We start from the raw sequence: 16,224 nt of genomic DNA on the forward strand, positions 1-16,224 counted from the left end.
GGTGACAACGCAAGTAAGTTTAAAACATTTCAAACATCACAGATCGAAACTATCCAAATGTCTCACTCCTGTCTTCCTAAGGTCTCTCCTCTAGTCTGAATCTAAGTGAAGTAGTGCCTATCACGTACCTCCCTACCGCCGCACCTCCGCTAATGGCGTGGGGTGGGTACTGCAGGTAAGTATTTTAACAGGAAATCAGAATACATATCAGTTAGGATATCATGCCTTCATTTAGTAGAATTTGGACACGAGACCACTGTGGACTCAGCTTTACAATGGTGTCTTATGGGACAAGTGAATAGAAGTCTCAAACCTGTCCTTTAAACAACAAACCCCCCTAGTGTGTCAGGCAGACTGTGTCCCATGACTGTCCATTATCTATGACTTCTCTATTGTGCTGGCCAGCTAGTTTATGGATGGTTACTACTACCTACGGTAAGTATAAGCTGCTCATTCCTGCAGGCTGAACCTGGAGGTAGATCAGCAATGTCATCCACCGTTGATAATATTGCACATTTCGGATCATAAATAACTTTTAACTTTCACTTTGGTTTCCCCTTCCAAATATTGGTATAGATAATTGGGTTAAATCGGCGGCACATTGGCGTAGTGGTTAGCGCAGTCGCCTCACAGCAAGAAGGTCCTGGGTTTGAGCCCCAGCGTAGTCTAACCTTGGGGGTCATCCTGGGTCGTCCTCTGTGTGGAGTTTGCATGTTCTCCCCGAGTCTGCGTGGGTTTCCTCTGGGTGCTCCTGTTTCCTCCCACATTCCAAAGACATGTAGGTCAGGTGAATCGGCCATTCTAAATTGTCCCTAGGTGTGAATGTGTGTGTGTGTGTGTGTGTGTGTGTGTGTGTGTGTGTGTGTGTGTGTGTGTGTGTGTGTGTGTGGGCCCTGTGATGGCCTGGCAGCCTGTCCAGGGTGTCTCCCCACCTGCCACCCAATGACTGCTGGGATAGGCTCCAGCTTCCCCATGACCCTGAGAGCAGGATAAGCGATTTGGATAAGGGATGGCTGGATCGGTTAAATTTAGAATTGGATGAAACATATCTGACACTTGTGTTCAGTTGTCCCCTAATACACCATTGTAAAGCTGAGTACAGCAGTGGTCCCATGTCCAAAATCTGCAAAATGATGCCGGCGGTGAGTTAGATGACATCAAAACAGATATGTATGATGGAGAAAAAAAAAATGTGAAAATAAGACCCAGGTTTATATGTAGTATTTTCTCTCTCCATTAAAACCGGTCCATAATTTCCGAGTTTGCAAACATCTGTTGAAACAAAAAAACTACTCCAACGCCCTTCAAAAAAACACAGACAGACATGTATGGAATATGTGACCTAGTTATTCACCCAGGTGGTGCTGCATGTGACCTTTGACCACTGGGATTTCCACATCCGCATTCTGATCGCTACTTTTCTCTCTCTCTCCATCTGTCTGTCTGTCTGTCTCTCTCACTTTCTCTCTCTCGCCGTCCTAGCCAGGTGGGTGGCGCGTGCAGACTGTCCTCAGAATCATCCCTGTATCGCTGTCGAACCCCCGATGGTAAGATCTGCAGTGGGAGGGGGGAGTGCGACTGCGGCGTCTGCATCTGCCGGGCTGCCGACCCGGGCAAGTTCTACGGGCCGCGCTGCGAGTGCCATGACTGGGTTTGTCAGACGCACAATGGGAAAACCTGCAACGGTGGGTACAGTGACACACAGTGTCACTAAAAACAACCAGACATCTTGGTGTTAGTGTGAAATTATATACTTTGGTCAAAGTGCTTAGTTCTTAGTGGTCATTTATGTAATAAAAATTTGTCTGCTGGAATCATAACCTGAGGGGAAAAAAAGACAGCAGTGGATTGGCTGTGTCCCTGCAGTCCAATGAGTACATACACATGGCTGTGCACGTTTCAGTCTGGCTGAGAATCCTATCGTCTGGATGTTGGTGGAGGGCCAGTAAGTGATGCAGCAGATCTCCAGTTGTCTGACAGGCTCAGCAGCTGATCCTGATATTAACTGTTTCTTTGGTTCAATGTGTGCAAGAATGGAAACCATCATATTCCACCTCAGTTTTTCCTTTCATGACAGGGATGTCAAATTTCACATTCATCTCTTGGAGTAAGTAGAAAAGACTGTGGGGTATTTTGGTATTTTCAGGGTTCCCACACCATCTGGAAAACCTGGACATTTATACAGTAGGTTTCTACTCATGGTAAACACCTGGCTAATGGTAGAATTGATCAAATCTGTGGGAAAATTGGTGAAATAAAATTGTCTAGTTAGATTATTAAAGTGTATTTTTACCCTACAAGTCAGCTTATTAAACATAATCCTTAGCTGTGATGTGACATCAGTGCGTGAAGTTTGGGTGGTGTTCTCAGTCACACAGGCCCATTAGAGACTGTTGAGACTTCGACTGATAGTTAATACCGAATAATATGATCTTCTGTTAGCAATGCCTGGCATGGATGTCCAAGCGAAAGTTCTGGAAAATGTCCTTGAAAAGTCCTGGAAAATTATTCCTGAAAAGGATTTGTAAGCCTGGTTTTGGTGATCTTGGTTTTTGCGTTGTTTTACTGCTGAGTCAGAGATCCATCTCGATGTCATCTGGCAGGACTTCAGAGGATTCGGTTGGTGCGAGACAGCCATTAGTTTTGGTTGGGTGCTGCAGCTTTCAAACTTGTCTGGTTGGCTGACATTTTTTGAGTTGTTGGGATGTTCATCCTCACCAGCCCGTAATGTGACTGAGGCTGACTGCACATCACCCTCAGAAACAACCCGTCCCCAGAGAAATACCCTTCTTCAGTTGCTGCTGCAGACTCCGGGTCACCCTCAGAAAAAGCACAAATGCAAAAAAGTCACAAAAAATAGAGCCAACAGAGCAGAAATAGAGCCTCGCACAGGTTAAAAACACAAAGGAGTTGAGAGTTGACATCTGTCTCATCTTTACAGGAAATAAGACTCTGTTCTTTAGCCTGATTGATGCCAGCAGGTGTGTTACTGTATATACCTGTTAGATGGTGTGACATTTAGATATATATGGGCCAAATATGTGATACTGGATCCATCAGCATCTCAACTCAATGGGAAGAGTGTCAAAAGATCACCTGCCTCTGACTAAGTCCCATGTCAATATTCAAATATCTTACTATCAGTTATACCCTCATGATACATTTCTGTTAAGATGGATCCTACCTAGTGTAGCATAATGTATGTTACTGTTTCTGAGAACGTCCGTCCCGATGCTTCCTGTCATAGCTGTTCTCTGGCCCACATCATCTGCAGTCATGAATGTGCGGTATCAGCTAGCTGACATTACCTCATTGGTAAAATTAAAAATTAAAAACAGAAGCATTCAGGAGAGGGAACCCATTCTGTATCTGAGCATGCAGAAAAATAATTGATTTTTCTTCCCATTCAAAGGCTGTTAGGTTTGGCTGTAAGAGAAAGAGGAAGTGATATCTGCATCATGGCTGTAGCATCATTTTATTCTCAAATCATTTAAACATGGATTAGCTGCCCCATGTCTCGTCTCTACTAAACATATGAAATGTATTTTAATGACAAAGTGATTACTAAATAGGATCCAAACTTCCCATTTAATTTGCCACAGATGAAAAACTGCATGGACTAAGAAAGCGTGTATCAAAAGAATAAAATTTCTATCATGGGTTTCCATTATTACAATTAGCAGAAAAAGAAAACATAGTCATTGGAAACGTTTTCTTGAGAAAAGAGGAGAAGAAGGTGTGTGTGTGTGTGTGTGTGTGTGTGTGTGTGTGTGTGTGTGTGTGTGTGTGTGTGTGTGTGTGTGTGTGTGTGTGTGTGTGTGTGTGTGTGTGTGTATGTGTGTGAGTGAGTCTGTGTACCACTGTGTGAGAAATGAATCCTCTCCCTTTTTGTTCAATCTGCTTTCTACTCAGTTGGCTGTGGCTGTCATATAGGTCTAATGGAGATATGTATGCATATATACTATGTGTGTGTGTGTGAGAGAGAGAGCGAGAGAGAGACAGAGAGAGAGACAGAGAGAGGAAGAGAGGAAGAGTGATTTATTTGGACAGACAGGCTGGCTGCTGTGAGAAGCTCATTATGGTTCATCGGTCTGGAGAGAGAAGGCCCTGCTTCAGTCTGATAATGGGGTTTCACTCACTGCTACACACTTTGTAAATGGAACCAAGATGCTTTTCACAACCGGACATACACACATTACAGGTAGGCTCAGGGTCACTCTCATAGGCATTTGCTTACACACACACACACACACACACACACACACACACACACATTTGTTTTTCTTTACTTGTGAGGACTTACTCACATTATTGGCTACATTCATTCCCTAGCCGCTAGCCCTAAATTCACCCTAATCCCATTTCAAACCTTAAAGGATAATTCATAATTCTGTTTTGTTACAACCTGGGTCTTATTTTCATTTTACTCACCAGCTTCATTTTAGTAGATTTTGGACACGGGACCACCGCTGGACTCAGATTTGCAATGGTGTCTTATAGGACAAACAAAAATAAGATCGAGGTTGTCAAAAAAAAAAAATTCATCCTTGAACCTTAAACCCAAGTCCCAACTCCAAAAATAAAAACCTTGAAGAAATTAGGACTGGCCAAAATGTCCTCACTTTGCACAAAAGTCCTCACTCATGGTCCCTGTAATGCAGGATTATGAAGTACACACACATAGACACAAACACTAACACGCACATATCTAGCCTCAATCATACTCATAAAAACGTAGAAATATATAGATATACACACACTTATTAATTCAAAGTATAGTGGACAGAATCAAACAGCTACCTGCTGCTCCATCTGAAACGGCCGGCCAGTTTTCCTCCCCATGGCTGCCTTATCTCCATCTCTCACACCTGCCCACCGATAACATCCTATGGATTTTCCTTCTTAGGGGTAAACTGTGTTTTTCTCCTCCAAAGGCATCATGCTGTTCGTTTACCCTACATGCCACTCAGCCCCCAAACAGGAGCCATTTCACACCAGTTCAGTCAGAGCCATGAGTCAATCTGGGTGCAGTGTCGAGGATCATTTTAATTTGTTCTGAGGTTGTAATATGCAGGCTTTCTTCTTTTTACGATCTGTGTTGTAAAATGGGAGAATTAAAATGGGAAGTGACAGAGAGAATCACTCGCACTGTCGGCCCAACATTTCTCTCCTAATTGGAGACTGCCGATCCATGATCCGGTCCTTAATGACATTCCCTCATACCTGATCTCTCTACTTTTTGCACAAATGGAGCGATATGACTCGCCTCGTGCTAATCTTCCTCCATTAAAACAAGGAGAGGACAGGTAATGGTTCATTGAGAGCTCCAGGATTTTTTGGTGTTTTTCTCCCATCATGTCGAGGAGATCCTAATTCTGCCTGAAAGATCCAGACTAAATAACTCGAAAGAGTTTCTGCAGAGGAGCATTTAAAACCAGTTTTCACTCCAGTGAGCTCTGAGGATCACGCCCATCTTTCCAATTTGCTTAGAAGTGGAAATGTCCCCATTGACCAATAAGGAGAGAAGTATGTCTCCTTGACATTTTATACCACCATTTGCTCCTTTTTTCATAGGATAGTGGTCAGTGGTTTTCTCTCCAGCTGAACTGTTTGTGTTTCTTGCTGTCTTTCATTTCCTGAATATAAGTTTATATAGCATTATGAGTCTTAATGCCATGGTTTGGTTTTCATTGGCTTGGATCGAAACAGTCATATTCTTTCTGTGAGAGAAACTACTTTCAATACCATGGCTCTAATAGAATCCATATAATCTACAAAACTGAACAATAGTTTAAAAATGACTTTTGCTGTGTCTCCCGAGTGCCTTTTCTGTTTGTTTAATGTATATGCTACAGTTCAGGGGGTTGACAGATTAGCCTTTCTCAGTGTTTTGAGGGATGAGCTGCAGAGGTATGGTCAGGAGCAGCTGATCATAGGTGGGGATTGGAATTGTACCATTGATTTCTTCATGGACAGGACAAGTGAGGAACCACACATTCAGTCATCTGGTAGCAGATAGCATCTGGTAGCATCTGATAGGCAGAATAGTTACTCAATTAGATTTACTAGATGCATGGAGGTTGAAACACCCCACTACTAGACAGTACACGTGGGTTAGGGCGAGCAATAACAGGTTGAGTGCAGCCAGGCTAGATATGTTCTACATTTCAAAGTCACTTGCATCCAATCTATACTGCTCAAAAAAATAAAGGGAACACATAAGCAATGCAATGTAGCTCCAAGTCAATCACACTTTTGAGATATCAACCTTTCCAGTTAGGAAGCAACACTGATTTGTGAATCAATTTCACCTGTTGGTAAATTGTCTAATTTCCACCTGGTGGAAATTAGACAATTTGCAAGACAACCCCTATAAAAGGAATGGATTTGCAGGTGGTGGCCACAGACCATTTGCCTGTCCTCATCTTTTCTGGCCGATCTTTGGTTAGTTTTTCATTTTGCTAGTGCCCTCACCACTAGAGGTGGCATGAGGCGGTATCTGCAACCTACAGAAGTTGCTCAGGTAGTGCAGCTCATCCAGGATGGCACATCAATGCATGCTGTGGCAAGAAGATTTGATGTGTCTCCCAGCACAGTGTCCAGAGCATGGAGGAGGTACGAGGACACAGGCCAGTACACCAGGAGACGTGGAGGGGGCCGCAGGAGGACAACAACCCCGCAGCAGGACCGCTATCTGGTCCTTTGTGCAAGGAGGAACAGGAGGAGCACTGCCAGAGCCCTACAAAACGACCTTCAACAGGCCACTAATGTGCAGGTTTCTGCTCAAACAGTGAGAAACAGAATGCATGAGGATGGTATGAGGGCCCGACGTCCACAATTGGGGCCTGTGCTCACAGCCCAACACCGTGCAGCCCGATTGACCTTTGCCAGAGAACATCTTGGTTGGCAGATTCGCCATTGGCGCCCTGTGCTCTTCACAGATGAGAGCAGGTTCACACTGAACACATGTGACAGACGTGAGAGAGTCTGGAGACGCTGTGGAGAACGTTCTGCTGCCTGCAACATCCTCCAGCATGACCGGTTTGGCGGTGGGTCAGTGATGGTCTGGGGAGGCATATCCTTGGAGGGCCGCACAGACCTCTACGTGCTAGCCAGAGGTACCATGACTGCCATTAGGTACCGGGATGAGATCCTCAGACCCATTGTCAGACCATATGCTGGTGCAGTGGGCCCTGGGTTCCTGCTCATGCATGACAATGCTCGTCCTCATGTGGCCAGAGTGTGTCAGCAGTTCCTGTATGTCGAGGGCATTGATGCTATGGACTGGCCTGCACGTTCCCCAGACCTGAATCCAATCGAGCACCTCTGGGACATCATGTCTCGTACCATCCGCCAACGCGATGTCACACCACAGACTGTCCAGGAGTTGACCGATGCCCTGATCCAGGTCTGGGAGGAGATCCCTCAGGAGACCATCCGTCGTCTCATCAGGAGCATGCCCAGACGTTGTAGGGAGTGCATACAGGCACGTGGAGGCCACACACACTACTGAGCCTCATTTTGAATCGTCTTGAAGAATTTCCACAGAAGTTGGATCAGCCTATGTTCTCATTTTCCACTTTGATTTTGAGTATGATTCTGAATCCAGACCTTAATGGGCTAATGATTTTGATTTCCATTGATCATTCTTAGGTTATTTTGCTCTAAACACATTCCTCTGTTTAATAAATAAAGATTTTCAGCTGAAATAGTTCATTCATTGAGGTCTATATTGTGTTTTTAGGTGTTCCCTTTATTTTTTTGAGCAGTGTAGTTAGTAGCTCCATTATTCCAGTTGGCTTCACTGATCACCATCTCATCCATGTAGTTTGATAATTTCTCCATCATATTGGCATTTCAACAACAAGTTACTTCAGGATAGCATTTTCTGTCAGAGCTTTGAACAATTTTGGGTCTGCTGGCAAAGTAAAAAAGCCAATTTTGATTTGCTGAGGCAGTGGTGAGAAGTGGGTAAGGCACAGATTTGTGTCTTCTGTCGACAGTATACATCTCAATGCACTGCTAGAATTAAAGCAGCAGTCAAGTTGCTGGAGGACAGTATTAAGAATATTGAGTGTGCTATGAATAGTATTCCAGACTTCTCTGCTGATGGTCTACTGCAAAAAAAAAAAAGACTGGAGCTCAGGACTTTCATACAGCAGAGAGTGAAAGGAGTCCTCGTTAGGTCTTGTTTCCTCAACATCAAAGACATGGATGAGCTCTTTCTCTGAGCTTTCTCCGAGCTCTTTCTTCTTCAGTTTGGAGAAGACTGTTGCCAAGAGCAAGCTGATGACATTCCTAAAGCTCCCTGGTGGCAGGGGGATGACTGTTTTTTTAAATTTTTTTTGATTTTGATATACTTTAATGATCCCCATAGGGTAATTATGCTTTGCATTTAACCCATCTTAGCTGTATAGCTAGAAGCAGTGGGCAACCGCCATGCAGCGCCCAAGGACCAACTTCAGTTCATCTTGCCATGCCTCGGTCAAGGGCACAGACAGAAGTATTAACCCTAACATGCATGTCTTTCTGATGGTGGGGGAAATCGGAGCACCTGGAGAAAACCCACCACAGACACAGGGAGAACATGCAAACTCCACACAGACCATGACATATGATGGCCCCAACGTTGGACAACCCCGAGGTTCGAGCCCGGGACCTTCTTGCTGTGAGGTGACAGTGCTAACCACTGTGCCACTGTGCCGCCCAAAATCCAAAGGAAATGAGGAGTCATGCTGTGGCTTTTTAGTCTTCTCTCTTTGGAGCAGATCAGTGTGATCAGGACAGCGCTGCAGAGCTGCTGGAGGGACTTCCTCAGCTCAGTCCTGAGGAAAAGGCAGACCTGGACAGAGAACTCAGCTTGGAGGAGTTGGCTGTAGCTGTTTGTCAGATGGCTTCAGGGTGGGCTCCAGGAATAGATAGGCTCACCACTGACATTTGCAAGCATTTCTTGTGTTCTGTTGTACCTGACCTGCATGAAGTACTCTTGGAATGCCTCCATGCAGGGACGATGCCTGTCTCTTGTAAGAGGGTAGTTCTCTCCTTGCTCCCTAAAAAGGGAGATTTAGCCTTGCTGAAAAACTGGAGGCTGGTGGCCCTTTTATGCTTGGACTATAAAGTGCTTTTCAGAGCTCTGTCAAACAGACTAAGATAATATCTGGATATAATTGTTCATATGAACCAAATAAGACAAAACAATAATGGACACTCTTTTTCTTTTTCGAGATGTGATTGACCTATGTAAACTTTATAATCTTGACAATGGTATTCTCTCCTTAGATCAAGAAAAAGCATTTGACAGGGTGGACCATGGTTATTTGTTTTCAGTACTTAAGGCTTTTGGTTTTGGTGACCATTTTGTATCATGGGTGGGGTTATTGTACAGTGGTTCTGGGTGTTTGGTGAAGGTTGGAGGAGGGTTGAGCCAGCCAATCCCTGTGCAGAGGGGGATAAGGAAGGGTTGTCCCATCTCAGGACAGCTTTACAGTCTGGCTCTTGAACCTCTACTGTGTAGGCTGAGAAGCTGTCTCAGTGGGCTTTCACTGTTAGGCACACAACACAACTTACCTTTGATAGTTTTTGCCTAGTATGTGGATGATTTAAATGTGTTTGTCTGGGATCAGGGGGAAATAGAGGCACTGCAGGACAGACTGGGCTTCTATCAGAACGCTTCATCAGCAAAAGTAAACTGAGAAAAGAGTGAGGCCTTACAGATAGGACAGTGGAGAGAGAGGGCAGCACCCAGTTTGTCTGCAGGTCTGCAGTGGGGGAGAAGAGAGATAAAGGTATTGGGGGTATTTTTAGGCACAAAGGACTATCAGAGGCAGAAATGGGAGGGGGTGTGTTGGAGGAAGTGTGTGCCAAGTTGTCTAAATGGAAATGGTTGATACCTCACCTGTTGTATAGGGGTTGAGCTGTGGTTGCCAATAACTTGGTTGCTTCAGTGTTGTGGCACAGACCGATTTTTCTACCTCCACCAAGAATTGAAGACGTTCAGCGGGCCATAGTGGACTTTTGCTGGTCAGGGCAGCACTGGATCCGAGCCTCTGCCTTATACTTGCCAGTGGAAGAAGGAGGACAGGGTCTTGTAGTTATTACCTCTTGAGTGATAGCCTTTAGGCTGAAGACCGCACAGAGACAGCTTTACCACTGTGGTGTGCAGTGGCTAGACACAGCCAAGCTCATCCTGCAGACAGCTGGTCATCTGGGATACAGTGAGCAACTGTTTCTGCTGAGGCTGGAGGAGGCAGGTGTCACAGGTCTGTTGCCTTTCTACGCCTCTGTCCTGGATGCATGGAAGATCCTGAAGGCCTCCAGGGAGCCTGCTGATATGGCTGCTCTGTGGCTGTTTGAGGAGCCACTGTTTTGCAACGGCTTCATTCAGGCCCGGACCCTATCCTTAGCCAACATAAGTTCTTCGCTGAAGGAGGCCGGACGTGTGAATCTGGGACATCTGCTGACACCTGCGGGGACCCTTCCACAATGCACCAAAATCAGACCCAGGTCTTATTATTGAGTGCGTGCGTCACTTCCATAGTACTTGAGGACATTTATGATGGAGAACCGTGAGCTAGCTGGCTATTGGGAGGAAGATGTGGATTATAGCATTCCACAGTTGACTGTCTCCCCTAATGTGGGGGAGTGACAGGGGGTGGAGGGCCAACTCCTTTCTTTCACTACCCCACTGCTGGACAAGTTTGAGGACCTGGAAAAAAAAGGCAACTTACATCCTGTGTGTGAAGGTGAGGCATTTTCAGTCTCTGCGGGCCATGAAAGCATCGAGGTGGTCTGAGGTTTCTGGCCCAGGCTCTTCCTCGAAAGGCTGCTGGTGGTCCCTGTGCAAGTTTCCAGTTGAAAAATGGTCAGCTGACCTCCAGTGGAGGATTGTGCATGGAGCGATAGCCACAAATAGACACAGAGCACACTGGGATCCTGATCACAGGGAGGCCTGTCTTTTTTGTTTACAGTGTGAAACTCTAATGCATTTATTTGTCCAGTGTCCTAAGTTGGTGGGTGTGTTTGATTTGTTAAGGGGCTGGTTTTTGGGCTTGGGGGGAGGCTTTTTCTTTTCAGTTGTTTGTATATGGTCCCAAATACCTAGCCAAGAAGAAAGGTATGCACACACTTATAAATTTCATATCAGCTACTGCCAAATTAGCCATCTGGCTGAACCATAAGAACCGGGCCCGGGCGGTGGGTTGTGTGGACCCTGTGCAGGTTCTTATAGGACTGCTGAAGGCCTGGCTCAGGGTGGAGTAAGCCTACTACAAAATGGTAGACAATTTAGAGGCTTTCAGCCTTAAATGGGCAACAGGGCGAGTCTTGTGGTCAGTGGGAGATGATGAAGACCTGGTTTTCTTTTTCTAATTTGTGTAACAAGGGAAAATCCTGGCTGTATTGTTGGCATATGTTTTATTCATTCATTTCTATATTTTTTTTCTCTTCACTTGCACTGTTGTAGTTGATGTCCTTTTATCTATATACCAATTGTAGTGCTAATAATGGGTTTTGTAAATCTCTCTCTCTCTCTCTCTCTCTCTCTCTCTCTCTCTCTCTCTCTCTCTCTCTCTCTCTCTCTCTTATTCTGTCTCTAAGACACTCTCCCACTCAATCTATCATTCTGTCTGTCATATAGGTATGTCTCTCTCTCTCTCTCTCTCTCTCTCTCTCTCTCTCTCTCTCTCTCTCTCTCTCTCTCTCTCTCTCTCTCTCTCACTCACTCTCTCGCTCTCTCCCCTCAATGTCTGTCCATTCTGTGGGGCAATAGAAAAAAAAATTCTACATTTTACAGTGTGGACGATTTGAAAAACCTGCTTGTTGTTATAAGTACTTTGAACTACTCAGTGAGACATTTTCTGAAGCGGTATCTCGTTTTATGAGCTGGATTACAATAAGATGAATAAGTTTGAATATCAGCTGTTGGACTGGAATGTAAACTCAATAAATGTGCTTTTGAAAATCAAATCTCTCTCTCTCTCTCTCTCGCTCTCTCTCTCTCTTTCTCCCCCTCTCAACACACTGCGTAGTGTTGTGAGTGCTGCCATGATGACCTGAAGTAACATCTGTTCTCCAGCTGTAGAGAACCTACCTGTCGTCTTACTCGGTGGTTTGTTATTTGATGGGAACTTGGTTTATTTGTTTCTCATGCGTTGTTCTCTGAGCCATGTGCCACATTGGAAACACAGCGTTGGACGAATGCCTTTGAATGTTTAGCAGTGTTTTGCACAGTTTCTGAAGCATTGCTAGAATTAAGTATGTGCCGCCAGTTTTTTTTTTTTTTGTCTCTGTGTTAATTCGGCTTGTAAAGACGAGGTTCTACGTGGCAGTGTTTCCATCCTCCCCTTTACAGCTTTCCCTCTTTTTCCGTATTGATGAGCCACATGCCCAGATGTATTCTCTCTCTCGCTCTCTCTTTCTCTCTCTCGCTGTCTTTTGCCCATTTTTCCCTCTGCTCTCTTATTGCTCCCTAAACACTCACCAATGCGTTTCCCATTGCCGTGGGTACAAACAGGCTGTTGAATGGTTGTGTTGAATGTTGAATGGTTCTCTTTTTGCTGTTTGGTCTTTTTCAGTTGTCACAAGCATGAAGGCTGCAGGCTTGCAGCGCGCTGATCAAAAATATCTCTGTAACTGAGTTGTAGTTTAGCTAAACTGATTCTGTTGGTGTACAATCATGTTTTTATCCTCAGCTGTGAATTAGCATTCTTTTCATTTGGAGTCTACTTTACTTGAAGTCTTTACTACTTACTACAGAACGACTTTTATTACTCACAGAATGTCAAACCATGCAAGTCTTTGGGTCTCTTGTCTGCTCCTCTGCAGCAGGGACCACCCAGGGAGAGGCTGTCATGGTTTGAGGATTATCAGTCAAATATATGAGGTTTGCTGATCCGCTGTGGCGACCCCTAATGGGAGCAGCCGAAAGTAGTAGTAGTAGTTGTTCATCTATCATTAAGAAATAGCATTAACTTCATGATCTGGACAGACGTTATCATATCTATGTCCTTTCATGTCCTAAAAACGGGTGAATTCAAAAACAGATTTTTTTCTCTCTCTCTGCCTTGGCACTCCATCCACACTAAGCTGGCATTTTGACCATGTAGCTTTTTGAAACGCCCTCCAAATTGGTCTCACATTGCAGTGTCAACAGCCAAAACAGATTTTTCCAAAAACTCTTACATATGGTTGTCATGTGACCTCAGGTAAAGCTGTCAGCTCACATTGCATGTGCATGCAAAACAGAACACTCGTCAGCGGGTTTCTGTCATTTTTGCCATTTCAGTGTGGACGGCGAACTTTTCGAAAATGATCGGAAACTCAAGTGCGGATGGAAAACGTTCTTCTTGTTTTAACCATGAATACAGCGTGTTCAGATTTCTCCGGATTAATATGAATATAGTCTAAAAGGCACAGGAAACGGGCCAGCCTGGGAGTAAACTTTGTCAGAACAGAATTAGTCATGTTTTCTTTCTCACTCTTATCACTCTCTCTCTCTCTTTTGCTCTCTCTCTCCCTCCCTAGCAGTAGGTTTTCAGGCCTCTGGCCTGGTGGTGGTGTGTTAGTAGTACATACAAGGAAGACAGTTTAATCAGTTCTTTCCCAAAACAACCTATTATCAAGGTCAGGGTGGACGACTCTAAGTTGGTGACTGAACACCTCAGACTGAGGAAGTTGAATTTTAGATGTGAAAAACAGGAAGGATAACTGAGGTAGGACTTGTACATATTGGGGCATCGCACACAGTGAATGAGTTATTACCTGAGACAGGTGTCTCCTCGCTGGCTTACACAGAACGAGAGCTGACGTGCTGTCGTTTCACGCTCTGCGACTCCCAGCCAGAGACCAGCAAGGAGGGAATAATTACCTCCTGAAATGAGTATCATGTTATACTGAGAACATGATTCAAACAAAATGAGCCGAGAATCATTGTGTGGATAGGAAACGTCAGGTATATGTAATAATTCTGGGGCCGATCTCCACCTTTCTTTATTTACAAAATATGCAAACAGGCTGTTTATGTGCGCGTCGGCTTATTGTAGTTTCCTTCCATAACTGAAAATCTTTGCATGGTCATACTCAGGAGATATACATCAATCAGCCAAAACATTAAAACCAGGTGAATAACATTGATTATCTCGTCACAATGGCACCTGTCAAGGGGTGGTATATATTAGGCAGCGAGTGAACAGTCAGCTCTTGAAGTTGATTTGTTGGAAGCAGGAAAAATGGGCAAGCGTAAGGATCTGAGCGACTTTGACGAGGGTCAAATTGTGATGGCTTGATGACTGGGTCAGAGCATCTCCAAAACGGCAGGATTTGTGGGCTGTTCCCGGTATGCAGTGGTCAGTACCTACCAAAAGTGATAGGTACTCATTGATGCGTGTGGGGAGCGAGCGCTAGCCCATCTGGTCCGATCCCACAGAAGAGCTACTGTAGCTCACAGGTTTCAGAACACACAGTGCATCACAGCTTGCTGCATATGGAGCTGCATAGCTGCAGACCAATCAGAGTGCCCATGGATGACCCCTGTCCACTGCCTGTCCACTGCCGAAAGCTCCTACAATGGACATGTGAGTGTCAGGACTGGACCATGGCGCAATGGAAGAAGTCGAGTCAAATCATGTTTTCTTTTACATCTTGTGGACGCCTGGGTACGTGTGTGTCATTTTCCTGGGGAAGAAATGGCACCAGGATGCATTATGGGAAGACGGCAAGCCAGCGGAGGCAGTGTGATGCTCTGGGCAATGTTCTGCTGGGAAACCCTGGGTCCTGGCATTCATGTGGACCTCAATTTGACACGTACACCTGCCTAAATATTGTTGCAGACCAAGTGCACCCCTTCATGGCAACAGTATTCCCTGATGGCAGTGGCCTCAGGTAGTTTTAGTTTTTTGGCTGATTGGTGTACATTTTGACTTAGTTTGAGATTGTTTTGATGTGAGAAATGTAATGGATGATAAATTATTAATGGCTGATTCTGAGCAGAGGGAACACAGTGTTAAAATCACCGAGGACATCTTAATTTGGAGCAGTGACATACATCTTAGCTCACTTAGCAAGTAATCAGTCAACATTGCCTCAACATTATTATTACCACTATTATTATCATTATTATGTTCCACACGCGAACCTATTTCCCTTTTCATTTATGCCACAATGCTCCTCCTGCAGCATTTATCATGGAGCAGGTGGCGTTGTGACCGAAATTTTAAACCCTAAATTAGCCTGCTGCATGAGTCACCATCTTCCCTCCATCGGCCGTTTATCATGCTAACACGACATCACCTATTATTATTGCCACAGCTGCCGCCGTTGATTCACCCTCTCCCTGACCTCCATTGGTTGTTTTTGGGTAGTGTTTGAGACCTCACTGGCTGGGTGTTTTGTGTCCGTCAGGGCAGATCAGAAGGGGCTCAGAAACCCCCGGGCGGCACGGAATTACTGCCCATGAAGTAGCAGGATAGATAAACGGCGAACAGACGGCTTCTCCTCACATACACTTTTGCCCACCAGATGAAGAGGACACAATTTATGTGTCACATTGATTGTCAGGTTGAGATTAATGGGGGCCGGCCGGTGGCAGTGACTTTGTAATATCCAGCTGAATGAAATTGAGTTAAGAAATTGTATTCATAATATGGAGCCATTCATTGTAAGCTGATCCCCGTCAGGGAGAACCATGTGAAACCAGATAATAAGCAAAGGAAGACTATCTGTATTAAAGAGTTTAAATGAAAAACAGCAGACTATAAAACTATTTTTTCACATGCTTGTTTTCTTCTTATCAGTTGTGTGTTTTTAAAAACACTTCTCTGTGGATTGTCACCTTGTTGTGGTGAAGAAGCTTGCGTGGCCCTCAGATCCCGAGAGCAATGCTGTCTGGAGCTATGCTCCTGGTAGGGTCACCCATGGTGGTAAGGTCAAGGGGGAGGTCCCTAACAAAGAGCAACCAACCAAGATCTCAACAGTGGAACAAGGGAGGATGATCGCTGACTTTAGGGGAGAATCACAACGGTTTGGAAGGCGGATGGGCCCCCAGTTGTCTTGGACTCCATGCCACTGGATCCTGACCCAGATCTGTCAAGGTGGCTGTCTGTGCACCAGTATCCTCACGTTAAAGAAAGTCATGCACAGGTGTCCTAGGAGAGTCATACTGGACCCCGAGTGAGCGCCGATGATAATGATGATTTTAAAACAAATTAACCCACAGGAACATTGAAGTAG

The 16,224-nt window shown here is 44.9% G+C and overlaps 1 protein-coding gene across 1 annotated transcript in view; it reads left to right on the forward strand.

Moving 5' to 3' along the window:
• Positions 1-16,224, forward strand: part of itgbl1 (integrin, beta-like 1) — an 85,145-nt gene that overhangs the window by 13,742 nt on the left and 55,179 nt on the right. The window contains exon 2 of the mRNA XM_056289648.1: positions 1,483-1,685. Within this exon, the coding sequence (XP_056145623.1) occupies positions 1,483-1,685 (203 nt within the window). The remainder of the gene's footprint in view (positions 1-1,482; positions 1,686-16,224) is intronic.

This window comes from Lampris incognitus, chromosome 11 (genome assembly GCF_029633865.1).
Source record: "Lampris incognitus isolate fLamInc1 chromosome 11, fLamInc1.hap2, whole genome shotgun sequence".
Lineage (NCBI taxonomy): Eukaryota > Metazoa > Chordata > Actinopteri > Lampriformes > Lampridae > Lampris > Lampris incognitus.